Source organism: Aulonocara sp. 'chitande type north' Nkhata Bay, linkage group LG17, assembly GCF_057382095.1.
Source record: "Aulonocara sp. 'chitande type north' Nkhata Bay isolate Kocher_YH1m ecotype deep benthic linkage group LG17, A_spYH_male_GT1.1, whole genome shotgun sequence".
Classification (NCBI taxonomy): domain Eukaryota; kingdom Metazoa; phylum Chordata; class Actinopteri; order Cichliformes; family Cichlidae; genus Aulonocara; species Aulonocara sp. 'chitande type north' Nkhata Bay.
In genome coordinates, this window is record NC_141360.1 from 8,637,333 (window position 1) to 8,652,825 (window position 15,493).

General features: G+C 45.2%; 1 protein-coding gene across 2 annotated transcripts in view; it reads right to left on the bottom strand.

Moving 5' to 3' along the window:
- The window catches only part of LOC147309617 (ephrin type-B receptor 1-like), a 145,075-nt gene that overhangs the window by 40,270 nt on the left and 89,312 nt on the right, over positions 1-15,493 (bottom strand). For both annotated transcript variants that reach the window (XM_086268692.1, XM_086268691.1), the window contains exons 10-12: positions 8,822-8,987; positions 8,337-8,442; positions 27-88 (exon numbers count right to left, since the gene is read on the bottom strand). In XM_086268692.1, the coding sequence (XP_086124818.1) occupies positions 27-88; positions 8,337-8,442; positions 8,822-8,987 (334 nt within the window). The remainder of the gene's footprint in view (positions 1-26; positions 89-8,336; positions 8,443-8,821; positions 8,988-15,493) is intronic.

The following is a 15,493-nucleotide window of genomic DNA, read 5'->3' on the forward strand; positions in this document are numbered from 1 at the left end:
TAAAGAAATAAAGAGGGGGGTCGTACCTCCTCCTGTGTTGTACTGCTGCAGCTTGTCACCATATACGCTCTCCTTCAGCTGCCTTCTCCTGCAGACAGAAACACGGACACAGAGATTTACGGGGAAGAAAAAGTGGCAAGTAGGTAAAAAAATAAAACAACTCAAAGTTAGAAATGTTGCAGAAACATCATGCTAATTGGTTGTCCTCTCGCTGTTTCTCTTTTGAGGTGAAATAAATTGTTTTCCAGAAGTGTGCTTAAGAGAGAGTCTGTCAGGAAATCATTAGTATTGGGTGACTTGCTCGTGCTCTTTGTCATCAGCTCTTGTTTCCCGCTTCTCTCCGAGGCTGAAACTAAAGGAATGCACGCGGTAATATTTTAATATGTGGACTGATCTCCACAGCAGACACCTAATACTGAGCGCAGGAGAGACAGCTTGCCGCTCGCTATTTCTGGGAGTTCATGGGGTCACTGAGACTTTGGACATTTCTCATTTCACAGCTAGTTTAAAACTCTTGCCGTATTAAATATTATAATTTAATATTTTTTTTGCATCACTTGTGCGTGATTTTTTGGTCTACAACTTTATTTCTACTAGGAGTCATTTCAAATCCTTTTTTAAAAAAATATGTGAAGTACATTTAGAAATGCTCCCTTCGCGTACACAACCAATGTTTTTTCATAAGAATCTTTTGTTCTTGCACTCTAATTTTGATATTTCTCCTTCACATAGCCCACCTCTCCCTTAATGTCAGCTAGGACAGGCTCCAGTTCATCTGTGACCCCCTAACAGGATAAGAAAACAAATATTTTATAGTCCAATGCATGCAAAATTTAAAGTTAGACTAACTTGTAGGTCTCCTTGCTGTCAGTGGCTGTGGCCATGAATGACCATTATTCGGAAAATGCCACACTCGGTTTTTTGTAGTACCATATGCAGATACAAAAGTATTGGAAATAGCTAACAATAATAGCAATAGCAGCAGCAAGTGTAGTTTGAGCTTGAATCAGTTGATCAGCGAAAGGTTAAAGACTACAGTGTACAGAGAGGATTTGACTTAGATGCACACACGCGACTGCAAGCAGATATACTGGTAAACATACCGATTCTACATTTAAGGTGAGAGAGCTGCAGCTGTCAGTGGTGGAAGCTACACTATATTGCCAAAAGTCAAAATGCAGCCATCCAAATCATTGAATTTGTCATGGTCCTGGGTCGGTGACCCAGCGCTTTTAGTTATCATTTTCTAGTTTATGATGATGATGATTATTATTGTTTGAGTTCTGTGTGTTATATTTTCGATCTGCCTCTGAGTCTGCATCTGAATCTGTCTGTTTAGTTCAATGTCTTGTCTGGTTCCATGTATCTGAGTTTCCTGTTTTATTGTGAAGGTCCGCGTCGTATGTGAGTGTGATCAGTTTACGTTTCCCCTGTCCCGTCAGCCCAGATTCCTCCCAGCTGTGTTGCCCTCCTGTCTCTCATCCCCTGATTACTGGTGTGTGTATTTAAGCCCTGTGTGTTCTCCTGCCTGTTGCCGGTTCGTCTGTGTTCCTCCGTGTCAGTCTGTGTAACTCTGTGTCAGTCTGTTACCCTGTGTTCCACGGAGTCCTGTTCCTCGTCTGCGTCTCTCTGCTATTCATCATCCGTTGTCATATGCTCCCAGGTCTGTTATTTTAGTTCTCCCAGTTTAGGTGTCTTTAGTTGTTTGTTATGCCCCACTGTTTGTTTGCCACTACACCTCTGTAAATAAAACCACCGGTATCTCATCCACTGCCTGCATCTTGGGTCCTCCTTCTATATCCACACGGCTCGCCTCGGCAGCCGTGACAGTACGAACCGGCCAACATGGACCCAGCAGCATTTGCACCTACCCAGGAGTTTCGGGAGGAGGTAACCGACACGGTCGCAAGGTTGGTAAACCTGTGGCTCGAGCAGGAGGAAGAAGAGTTCCACCGCGCTGTAGAAGCCAGGCTACAGCAGCTACTCTCTGCGCACTCCTGGCTGCTAGACTCGCTTCACCCGCTGGCACGGGACTTCCTCCTTCATGAGCTGCACCTTCGCCCTCCAGCCGCTACCGCTTCCCAACCCAGCCTGGCGGTGAAGATTTTGCCCGGCCTGGCGGTGAAGATTTTGCCCGGCCCGCCGGAGGTTTTGCCCGGCCCGCCGGAGGTTTTGCCCGGGAGGAAGCGACGATCGCGCCGTCGGCGCGTCGCCCCACAGCCGGAGAGTAGGACTTCGGAACTGCCGGCTGTGGTGAGTGGAAAAGACACTCCGTCTGTTTCGCCAGCTCGAATGACTGTTTATTCCGGGGCTGTGTTTGTTGAGCCAGCTGCCCAGCAGGTAGCTCAGTTAGCCGCCCGGCCGGAAGCTCAGTTAGCCGCCCGGCCGGAAGCCCAGTCGCCACCTCCGCCACATTCAGCCTCACAATCCATAGCTCAATTACAGTCACAGCCAGACTTATTACAAACCCTGTTACAATCCATGGCCCAGTCAGTAGCCCGGTTAGCAGAAGAATCATTAGCTTTATCCTCAGTTCAGCCTCCTGTTCAGCAGTCACCAGCCCTGCATCCTGTGTCAGTTGCTCCACCACCTGTTCAGCCATCACCTTCACCTACTCCTCCTGTACAGCAAGCCATGTCAGTCCAACCCATAACGGACAGTTCAACAACTCCGTACTCTAAGCAGAGAGACAAACCCAAGAACAATGTCAACATTCCTCAAAGGCTGGCCAGTTCTGAGACTGAGATGCACTCCAGGGCCTCCCCAGAGGCTGGGTTTCAGCCCCCATCAGACTCTGGACCCCTGGAGTTTAAGAAGCCAGCTGAGGACTGCACAGAGCTGTCGCTGTCTGAGCAGGGTCAATGCTCTGCGCAGCTGCAGGCCGCTATGTGTTTGCCAGAGGCCCGTGTGCCTGCTGGTCCTGTTCTGTCCCTGCCAGAGGCCCGTGTGCCTGCTGGTCCTGTTCTGTCCCTGCCAGAGGCCCGTGTGCCTGCTGGTCCTGTTCTGTCCCTGCCAGAGGCCCGTGTGCCTGCTGGTCCTGTTGCGTTCCTGCCAGAGGCCCGTGTGCCTGCTGGTCCTGTTGCGTTCCTGCCAGAGGCCTCCGCACCTGCTGGTTCTGTTGCGTTCCTGTCAGAAGTCTCCGCACCTGCTGGTTCTGTTCTGTGTGTGCCAGGGGCTCCAGTGCCCACTGGTTCTGAGACTGTTTTTGCTGGGGGGCCCGAGGAGCCCGTCCAGCCATCTGCCTCGTCAGCTGGGGGGCCCGAGGAGCCCGTCCAGCCTCCTTTCTCGTCAGCTGGGGGGCCCGAGGAGCCCATCCAGCCACCAGCTGCTCCACCAGCAGCCTCATCCACGCTTGCAGCAGCAGTTTCATCCATGCCGCCATCTGCTGCAGCGCCTCCGTCTGCATCCTCCACGCCGTCGCCTGGTCCGGATTCAGCATCCTCAGCGTCGCCTGGTCCAGCGCATGCTTCGGCTTCATCCGCTTCACCTGGTCCAGCCACTGCTTCATCCTCGCCTGGTCCAGCCACTGCTTCATCCTCGCCTGGTCCAGCCACTGCTTCATCCTCGCCTGGTCCAGCCACTGCTTCATCCTCGCCTGGTCCAGCCTCCGTGTCTTCATCCTCGCCTGGTCCAGCCTCCGTGTCTTCATCCTCGCCTGGTCCAGCCTCCGTGTCTTCATCCTCGCCTGGTCCAGCCTCCGCATCACCTGCAGTGGCCTCCTCTTCAGCATCCTCATCAGCTGCTTTGCCTGGTCCAGCTTCAGCATCCTCATCAGCTGCTTTGCCTGGTCCAGCTTCAGCATCCTCATCAGCTGCTTTGCCTGGTCCGGCCTCCGCTTCTGCTTCAGCCTCGTCTGGTCCAGCCTCTGCATCCCCGTCTGGTCCAGCCTCTGTGTCTTCATCCCCGTCTGGTCCAGCCTCTGTGTCTTCATCCCCGTCTGGTCCAGCCTCTGTGTCTTCATCCTCGTCTGGTCCAGCCTCTGTGTCTTCATCCCCGTCTGGTCCAGCCTCTGTGTCTTCATCCCCGTCTGGTCCAGCCTCTGTGTCTTCATCCCCGTCTGGTCCAGCCTCTGTGTCTTCATCCTCGTCTGGTCCAGCCTCTGTGTCTTCATCCTCGTCTGGTCCGGCTTCAGCCTCCTCATCAGCAGCGTCGCCTGGCCCGGCTTCAGCCTCCGCATCAGCTGCTGCCTCGTCTGGTCCAGCCTCCGCTTCAGCTTCCGCCTCGTCTGGTCCAGCCTCCGCTTCAGCTTCCGCCTCGTCTGGTCCAGCCTCCGCTTCACCTGGGGCTGCAGGGGCCACGCAGCCTTCAGGTCCCCTACTACCACCTCCACATCGTCGGTCATCTGCCTGGCCACCTGTTGGGCATCTCCGCCACCGTGGACGCCCTCCTGAACGCCGCCACTGCCTTCCACGTGGCCGGCCTCCGGACTTGTTTCCGCGCCGCTGTTGCCGTCCGCACGGTCGGCCCCCAGAACTGTTTCCACGCCACTGCCTACTGCGTGGCCGGCATCGGGACCGGCCCCGCTGCCGTTCGCATGGTCGGCCTCCTGAACTTGACCGTCTGGGCCTTTTGGACTCTGTCCCTCCGTCCTGGGCCCCCTCCGCCCACCCTGGTCGGGTGTTTTTTCTTTTTTGGTTTTGGTCCGTTTTTGTGTTTCTGCTGGGCTGTCTGGAGCCAGCCCTTGAGGGGGGGGTACTGTCATGGTCCTGGGTCGGTGACCCAGCGCTTTTAGTTATCATTTTCTAGTTTATGATGATGATGATTATTATTGTTTGAGTTCTGTGTGTTATATTTTCGATCTGCCTCTGAGTCTGCATCTGAATCTGTCTGTTTAGTTCAATGTCTTGTCTGGTTCCATGTATCTGAGTTTCCTGTTTTATTGTGAAGGTCCGCGTCGTATGTGAGTGTGATCAGTTTACGTTTCCCCTGTCCCGTCAGCCCAGATTCCTCCCAGCTGTGTTGCCCTCCTGTCTCTCATCCCCTGATTACTGGTGTGTGTATTTAAGCCCTGTGTGTTCTCCTGCCTGTTGCCGGTTCGTCTGTGTTCCTCCGTGTCAGTCTGTGTAACTCTGTGTCAGTCTGTTACCCTGTGTTCCACGGAGTCCTGTTCCTCGTCTGCGTCTCTCTGCTATTCATCATCCGTTGTCATATGCTCCCAGGTCTGTTATTTTAGTTCTCCCAGTTTAGGTGTCTTTAGTTGTTTGTTATGCCCCACTGTTTGTTTGCCACTACACCTCTGTAAATAAAACCACCGGTATCTCATCCACTGCCTGCATCTTGGGTCCTCCTTCTATATCCACACGGCTCGCCTCGGCAGCCGTGACAGAATTCAGATGTTGCAATCACTTCCATGACCACAGGTGTATAAAATGAAGCAGCTAGGCATGCAGACTGCTTCCACAAACATTTGTAAAAGAAGAGCTCAGTAAATTCCAGAATGTTACCGTGATAGAGGAACAAGTCCAGCTGTGAAATTTTCTCACTACTAAATATTCCACAATCAACTGTTAGTGATATTATAACAAAGATGAAATGATTGGGAACAACAGCAACTTGGCCATGTAGTGGTAGGCTATGTAAAATCACAGAGCTGAGGTGCATCGTGCACAGAGGTCACCAACTTTCTACAAAGTCAATCTCTACAGACCTCCAAAATTCATGTGGCCTTCAGGAACAGTGAACAACGGTCGAACAACAGCCTTATGTCACCAAGTGCCATGCAAAGTGATGAATAAAGTGGTATAAAGCACGCCACAGACTAGAGCAGTGCAGATGTCTCGTCTGGAGCAACGAATCACACTTCTCCATCTGGATGACTGCGGGTTTGGTGGTTGCCAGGACAAGGGTACTTGTTGGGGCTGTCCCTCATAATATCCAGTGAGAGGAACTTGTAATTCTTTCATTTCATGCTCCCAACTGTATGGGAACAGTTTGGGGACCTTTCCTGATCTAACATGAATGTGCATCAGTGCACAAAGCAAGGTCCATAAACGCATGGATGAGTGCGTTTGGTGTGGGAGAACTTGACTGGCCTGCACAGAGTCCTGACCGTGCACTCCTGGGATCAATTAGAGCGCAAGTGCACTTCTGGAAGAATGGTCAAAAATTCCCATAAACACTCCTAAACCTTGTGGAAAGCCTTCCCAGCTGAGTTGAAGCTGTTATAGCTGCAAACCCCATGGATTAAGAATGGGATGTCACTCAAGTTCATATAAGTGTGAAGGCAGACAAGCAAATACTTTTGGCAATATAGTGTATATATAGTAAGGTACCATTTAATGCAACTTCAACTGTACTTCGTTTTAAAAGTATTATTTTACTTTCTAAGACATTTATTTAACAGCTCCAGAAAATAGTTTAAGATGAACATTTTACACAGTTGATAATGTTTTAAAATAGAGCACATTATTAAAGCCGACACCAGTGGTTTTAACCTTCAAGCTCGCTGAATTACAAAAAGCAGAATGGAATGAGATCAGTCAAACGTCTGTGTTTTTTAACAGCTGCAACAAATAGGGATTTTTTGGTTCCAAATTTCTCACATGGTTTAATATCAATCGAAATTCAAATGATAAGACACCAAAAAAAACCAAAAAAAACATCAAAGATGAAAAACAAACAACAGATTAGTTTATCACATCTTTTTCTTCTTCTTCTCTACCACCAATCATGTCCTCAACCCCTTTACCCTATTACCCCTATATGTAAAGTAAGTAGGACAAGCTGTTCATGCACTGATGCCTGTAATTTAACAATCTAACGATGCCATACAGAATAATATGACACCCAGAGGCGCCAAAGCGGTACTTTTGCAACATTGCTTCATTTTAGTGGTCAAGCAGGAGGTGGTGGACTGCCACAGAGTTCCTCTCATCTCCAACTGGAAAAATGATGAAATGCTGCCTCCTGGTTGGGGTTTAGAAGCTTGTATCAAATATGATGGCCTCTTATTCCCAAGTAACAGGAAGTGCAGTGTGACTTGAACCAACAGATTGGCACAAGATCAGCAGTGATGTGGGTGCTGTACCAGACTGTCATGGTAATGAGATTAGCACTCCACCAAGTCCAACTTTCATAAGACTGCAACAAATAGTGCAAATAGTGATCATGAGATCTAGTAATGACCAAACGACTAAGACCGATGAAATCAGTTTCCTCTGCAGAGGGAATGGGCTCAGCTTTGGAGATAAGGAGAACAGCTCAGACATCCAAAGGGATCTCCTGCGACTCCCGGTCTCAAGGGAGCCTTCCATTGGAGGTCGTTGGGTATATCCAAACATGAGGTGACCCTAGAATAGACTCAAGGCTCACTCGAGTGATTGGGAGCAACTGGGAACACCTCAGCTCCTCCAGGATCAACTGGAAAGTGTTGCTGGGGAAAAGACCCTACTTGGCTTAGTGCCATTGTGACCTGATTGTCTATAAGTGGAAGATGACGAATAGAGGGATGGATGGTGTTTTGTAAGGACTGACGGATGGACATTTTAGTACAATTATTCATGCAGAACTTTCACTTGTCATTTATTTTTTGTCACATCAACAACATATAAAATGTTACTTTAAAGGAGGTACATCAGCTGTGGCTACGCTCCACACCACACACTCCCAGAGGCTTCCATTATCTGGTTTACGCTTAAGTAGCGATAGCTAGGTGCTAGGTGCTGCTCATATGGTTGATAAACTTCCATTTTTTTCTTTTTTTCACCATTTTAGCTGAAATAGAAGAATGCATGTGCAGCAGCTCTCTTATTCATTTAAAGGAGCTTTGTTAAAATACATTTATTTGATTGATATTTGTGGGTGTCAGATTTATTTTACTGGGTAATTATATTTGAAACAGATGGCAAATGTCAGGAAAGAGAGCAGGGGATTAGTAAAATGGGTGAGGGATTCTGTTGCTGGGGGCATTTTTATTCATGTGGTATGCTCCATGGCCAATCGGCCCTGAACATTTATCCTGGAAAAAAATATGTTGTTCAAAGTCCACTTACTGCTTTTAAAAAAGCATCTACCAGTCTGTCTCAGCTAATCGATTTCCTCAGCGGTCATTAAATAACGTGATCTAAAGACGTGATGTGTGGAAGCTGCAACTGTGCTACTGAAGTGCCGCTTTGTCCACGTAATTACAAACACCTTTGCATTTCGTTCAAAGCTCAAAAAAGAGGGGAACTGTTGTTTTAACTATCAGTTCATGTTCATAGTCTGACAAGTGAAAAGTATGTTATTTAATAGGACACGTGTCTAGCATCTCTACCTCTTTGGATTTTGCAGTGACAGACATTTATGTGCAGCTGCACTTTCGTGTGAAGTGAGCAGGTGTGTCAGCTGTACATTACCTGGTACAGATGATGGCGATAGCTACTAGTGATACAATACACACTCCACCAACTAGAGAGCCAGCAATCAGAGAGAGCTGCTGTCCGAGCTCTGACTTATATTCATCTGCAGAACACACACACACACAAATTAAGGAAAAAATATTATATTTCATACTCCTCATATGTTTCAGTCTTGCATACACACAGCTGAGCATTTCTGGAAGGGAAAATATATAACTGACACTTTTTTCTCTCTAATACACAGAAAATATAATTTACAAGGCTCATTTTACATGACTGCAAGCACTCTTCACAAACACACACACACGCACACACACACAGAAAGTAAGGGAGAATTTAATCACTTCACAGCCAGAATTTCACTCTTGCGCAACCCTCTCACATTCCCTCTCTCAGCCCTACACTCGCTTTCCTCTCCACCACGAAAACCCACACCCACACAAACACCTCCACACACTCCAGATAACCACCCACACACTTACCGTCGGTGAGGGTTTGGAAGAGCATGTCTTTGCTGTAGGCTCCGTAGCCCGCTACAGTGCGGGCCCTCACCTGGACCACATAGCCGGTCCCGGGTCTCAGACCTTCCAGAACCACATTAGGTGTTTCGCTTAGGACCATCGAACTGTTCAGCACAGATGACTGCAACTGCGTGTGAGGTACAGAGACAATTAGGAGATATATTTAAGAAGCAGCCCAAACAGTCTGTCTGTAACCAAAATATTCTTTTAGTCTAACTTCAGCACTTAGTTTTGGCCAGTATAAACAAAAATACATCCAAAGTAAAGCGAAAACAAAAGAAATTGGTAAAAGCACCCTTTGCCAGGCTTCATCACATTGCCCTGTTCCAAATAACAAAAATATTACAGTTACATGTAGTGGTACAATATGTAGTCATGGAGATAGTTTGGGTTTATTAATCCATATTTGGATATCTGTGTTTTCATGTAATGTGAAGCTGAAACAGGAAAAAAGTAATCCACAGGCCTCACTGTGTATAGCTTTTAGTTTATTAAAACTTCACACAGAGAAGACACTGGATTGTTGTTTTAGGGAAGAGTGTGCTGTGATACACAGTGGCCAAAGCACGATTGTGTTTAGTCTCATTTCATTGTGGCTATTAAAAAGCAAGGCAACACTTCACATCGGTAGGTTTGGAATACTGGTGTCCCAAACTAAATAATATCATCATTTCAAAATGCATTTTGTATTTAATCAGTTTATCATTGTCAAAAATGAAAATTTGTTTGATGAATTTGTAACTTCTACAAAATTGCAAAAAACTAAGAAATTGAGAAAGTGGCAAACACTTTTTAGCAGCACTGTGTGTGGGTCACTTTCTAACCTAATCCACCTCGAGAATACAAGAAGTCTACGTGTGCCGCCTTTCTTTCTGTTGTAATGATCTCCAGAGCTGAGAGTTGTACACAGACACAAGAGACTCATCAGTATTACACCCCATGATTCAACAGCTAGAACAACCTTAAGAAGGAATAACTTAACATTTCCTTAATGACTTTCTAATCCACTGTACGAGGATTTATAGAGGCGCTCACACTTTCTGCTCTTCAGTTAATCAAGTGTGTTTGATTAGCAGCACCTGGCTGCCACTTACCCTCTCAGTTCCTATGGAGGCAGCGACTGATTCTGAGTTGTTGTCAAATAAATAATGACACAGTGCACATGTTTTGTAGTCCATCTGAGTTTGTATTTACCTCATTCAAAGACCAGATGCATGCACCAGATGTGTAAAACTTTCTTTTGACCCTGACTGTGCACAGCAGCAGTTGCTTGTAGATGGATCGATGGTTGCCAGTTTGAAAATTTGAACATATTATCCAACCCCTCTGGTCAGCTCTATTGCATCTGTAACCATAACCAGCGCTCACCTCATGGTTACACTGACATCCTGGATAAAACGATCTACACTATGGAAAAGTGAGTGATGAATAAAGAAACACTGCTTAACTTACACCTCTGTGTCGAAACTAAACACTAAGATTGGGAGACTGCCATTTTTTGCAGCACATAAAGATTCAATAAGTCAGGTTCCTCTTTAAAACAGAAAAGGTCAGAAACAAGCATTTTGCGAGGTGTGGAGCCCTATTCAAAACTAAAGAACTCCTAAAGCTGCTGCTTTTGCAGACTTGATATTGGTATTCTTAAACAGATTACACCATATGATTTGTGAGGCTTAATTTGATTCAAAATGGGCAGAAGGCATTCAAAATACAGCGGCAGACTGAGTGTTTGCTGAATGAATATAATGATTCTGTGCACAGGAAACAGATTCCACACAGCAGAAAACAGTATGTGAGCTTAACCTTCCCTTCCCCATCAGTCTCTTATACTAAACTGTAACCAGAGTAAAGGGCAAAGTTGTCCTGTTCTCTCTGGAAACCTAAATCCTCACAGGATCCTCTCAGACATCAAAGGTTCCTCTGGTACAGTTGCAGTCACTGTCAGAAGGCAAGAAGTCAGAAATCTTTAGCTGGCACTCGTGCGATTTCCAACATTTACCCCGTTAGCACCACTTTGGAGCCAACCCAACAAAAACAATGAATAGTCTTTAGCGATCCTTTGTCATTATTTCTGGAAAGATACATAAACATGATATGTTTTTCCAGTTTTCTTGGTGTGGTAACACAGAATCTTCCCACATGAGAACAAATGTTGTTCAGGCTTTTTCAAGCTCACTATCATTAACATTTCTAAACCTCCAGTTTTTGTTTCATATGATGCTCCTTGCCCTCATATATCTTCCAGTTACGTTTTCACCCCTTTTAACCCCACCCCCCTTCATTCCCTGCATATATAGGTATTTCTGTCACAATGCAGTTAATTAGCTATTATCCTCAGAGACAGGTGAGAATTTGGTCTTCACCCCTTCCATTTCTTCTTCTGGACTGAATTAGGTATGAGACCTATCAGGCCACTCCAATAAACCAAAGACCACCACCTTGCACTGCTATCTTTCTCTGTCTGCCTTCTAGACTTCCTGTCTTCAGTCGGTTTCTTTCAGATAAAAAAAAAAAAAAAAAAGCTTCACTGCAGTTAATTTGAAATGGAGTCTGGAGAGAATGACAGATATAATGTGGTGATGGCATGAAAGTAGAGGGAGGGAAGCATGCAGTGAGGATGAAGGGTGGTAGGGTGGAGGGGGTCAAAAGCATAGCAAAGATGAGAGGAAGAGAGATGACGGTGGTGATGAACAGGACAGGTCAGGAGGGAAAAGAGTGGGAAGAAATTGAGGGAAAAGCAGACGAAAGGCTGGGAAGGCTACCAGAAGATGGAACGGATGAAAGAGGGTTAAAGATGATTGTTTTTATTATCGTAATCTTTCATAACCAACACTCATCCCCCGATCATCAGCCCCCTTTGTTGCTGCAGGGCCTGTTTACTTTTCCAATATGCGATATCATATAGTATTTATTACCTTCATTCATGTCATCTTAATATACTGATTTCTCTTATTAACATATACAAAAGACGGACGCTGCTAATTGCTTTCTCGTAATTAGGACATAACGCAAGGACAAGTGTTAAAGGCTTGAAAAGAATGCGTTATATTTGCAAGTGGACAGAGAAATGGGGTATTGTGTTGGGGGTGAAGTTTGAATTTGAAGGTGTGTGTGTGGGTGGGGGGGAGGGAGGATGAGGGTGGCTCTATGTTTGCCAGAATGAAGAGGTTAAGGGGCAGCCCATATGGGAAGGCCTGGTAGCCAGAGATAAGTAATGGGGAAAAATCCAGCCTTCTTGCACCATATCAAATCTACTACATTAAAACCTCATTATCTATAGAGTGGGAGTGGAAAAGGAAGGTGCGGGTGGGGAGGATGGGGGGGCGAGAGAAGGTGGAGAAATGACAAAAAACTGCCAGAGCAGGAGGTAGAGTACAGCTGTCTGGTAAGAAAAACCTGTCCTCTCTCTGCAGGCTTATCAAACCACTCCCCGGGGACATCTTCACTTTCAAATATGTGCTAAAATTAGTCTTTATGTGGCCGACTGCTCCGTGGTGTGAAACGCAGCGACTGAATTGGCTTCTGCGTTAAATGATATTGAAGTAAAAGCAACAGCAAATAAGGCTGACTTAGAGTAAAGTCACTGTCATGATTTTGACTAACTAAGGATTTTATCTGTGGCTGTCACACCACAGGTGCAGTACATCTCTCAGTGAGAGCACTACTTCTCACCGTGTACTCAGCTCACTTTAATTGCCCTGCGAGAGGCAGAATCTCGACCTCCTCTTCTCTCCCTACTCTCCATCTTTCCTGGAACTTTGCTGATACCAAAACTGTGAGAATAAGAGGAGCGGTGAGTGCTCCATATGGAGATAGGGCTACTGTGCTCTTCCTGTTATTTATTTCTTTTTTGATGATGCCTAAGTGACAACGCTGTGTATGTAGAGTAAAAGACTGTGAAAGAAACACAAAAAAATGACGAACATGAAATACTAAACCCGCATAAGAATATAGATCAAATTAAAAAAGTGTTTTAAGGTGGTAAACAAAGCCACAACTCCTTCCTTTGCATCTAAGAGTACAATCACTATTTATGCTGGTGTAGGCTTTTCAGGAAGTGCATTATGGGATTGGCATGGTTGTGCTCTGCAGCTAGACAGCCAATGCACAGCTTTGTAGACTCTTGTCTACATGTAGTAGCTGTCTGCTGACAACAGGAGGCAGTGTCAAAAATATGCTGAGCAACAGGTCTGTAGAGTGTATTGATCCCCAAGTTGAAAAACCCCTGCATTCAACCTATTCACCTAAGCAGTCGACATTAGAACGATGCCACCTTATCCCATAGTCCAGCCAATGATGCGATTCACATTCGTATATACGCAGTTAATCAACATCATTGACAGGCTATGACAGCGTCCTTATGTGCTGACACCGGTGTTTTAGCTAGCAAAGCGGCGTGGCTGATGTGGAGTTAATGGCAACATGTACAACCACTGGAGATGTGAGCAGGACAGACGGAAGTTGACGGAAAAAGTGTGGACTTTATACCAGTTTTTAAATTGTGTTGATCGGCCACGTAAAACCAGAGTTATGATAAAAATATATGCAATGTTTGTTTTTCCTGAATACTATTGTTGTTTATATTTACTGCGGGAAGAAACGGTAAAAACTGCGTTTTATAAGGAAAACGCTCGAAAGCACTCTCCACCTGTGAGCAAAACCAAAAAAACCCCCACCCTTTCCTGTTCGTCGGAAAAAGTACCATGTCGACCAATCAAAAAAATGATATGGCAACATGGCATTTAGTTGTTTAGGAAGGGGGGAAGTTTTAGGAGTGACAGCGGTGTTTTGAGATGAGAGATTTGCGACGTTTAGCGCAAATCTTGTGTGAATGTTACAGCTGTTACAGCAGTGATACATCTCCTGCTGTCAAGCCTGCAGGTATCAGGCTGTTGCTCTCCTTTATCTCATAGTGGACAGAAATTATTTTTTGGAGTGGCACAAATAATTTGTGTGGCATCAAATTTGATGCAGAACAGCTGATTGTTCTGTAAATAGTTTGAAATGTTTATTTAAAAACAACTTTGTTGTTTGCATAACTCAGTAACTTTTTTGAAGAAGTAACTATATAATTAATTGCCCAACATTGATCATTATATGCTGTATTTTGCAGACAGAGTTACAGGACTCTCTCCCAGACCACAGACTCATAATACAAGTCAGAGCTTTATTGGAGTTCAAGTTATTTTTACTTCCAATAGTGTTAACATACTACACAGGTCATGAACAAGATTTTTTTTAATTTTCATTGTAAGTGGGCTAAAGCACTTAATTAAAAGAAGTCTAACATAAATGTAAATGCTGTAGTTTGGTCATTTTAATAAACCATGTAACTTGGATGGATTTGATGCTGGCGTGACCACACATCTGCTGTTGCACACAGTGGTCTAAGGGGGCCGCTCAGGGAGTTTGTGTGTTCGCTCAGACACATGAAAAATTAGAGAGAACATTGCTGTAGACTGTTCTTGAAGTTCTAACACATTTGTTTACTACAGTCTTTGTCTGTGCTTTATCGATCTTTTCATGACTTTGTGGGCCCCCTTTACTGTTCAGGCCAGCGTTTGAATCCAGCATTCAACCTATGCATAGCATCAGCAACATCTACATACTGTTGGTTATTTTCTTGCTGTATGTAAGCAAGCCCACGTAGACTGCATAGCATAATCCTGTACTCTGCGTAGCCAAACACCTACGCAAACAGACTACAGACGCAGTACCATGAATCCCACTTGAAACAACTATTATCCGGTTCTGTGCTTCCGGATAATGTTTGAAATACAGCCAGTCCTACCCTGGAGAAACATGAAACATTTTACATTTGAACGACAGATGAAATGAAAATGATATAAATGGTTTTCGTTTATCGGAGATGAGTCACCCTCACCGAGCTTACGGAATCTCTCCTTTATTCCTAAAGGAAAAATCAGCGAGTGTCGTCTAATGCCCATTATAGATAAGAGACACTGAATCAGCAGGAGTCTAAATGAAAGTTTTGTATAAGAATTAGTGAGGTTTAAGAGACAGTAGTGAGACCTGCTATGGTGTATGGCTTAGAGATAGTGGCACTGATAAAAAGGCGAGTGGTGGAGCAGGAGGTGGCAGAGTTGAAGATGTTGAGATTTTAATTGGGAGTGAGCAGGAGGGACAACATTAGAAATGGAGGAGGGATAGTGGATGTACTGGGAAAAGGATGTTGAAGATGGAGCTGCAAGAGGATGAACACACAGAAGATTCACAGGTGTAGTGAAGGAGAACATGCAGAGGGTTGGTGTGACAGAAGACAATGTAGAAACAGGGTGAGAGCTAATGCTAACAGTTAACCAGCTAGAAAAGATAAAAATAAAGGTACATGCTGCTGAAAAATACCTGTCTTTAAAACTGTTAATAAGGCATCACAAATTATTACACAAATTAATTCAAAACTAACAATACAATTAAGTGCAATTTATAAAAAGCATTAACTCCACATATGTTGGAAAGCAAACCTTGAAGTAATAGGTACTGATTTTTAATTATGTAATGACAAATGGTTGCATTAGTGGCACATTAAGACTTAAAAAGCAGCAGCAGTATCCATAAAAATAAAAAGGAAAGATTCAAACACACGTTTTCAGTTGTTTTTGTGCAGCCCTG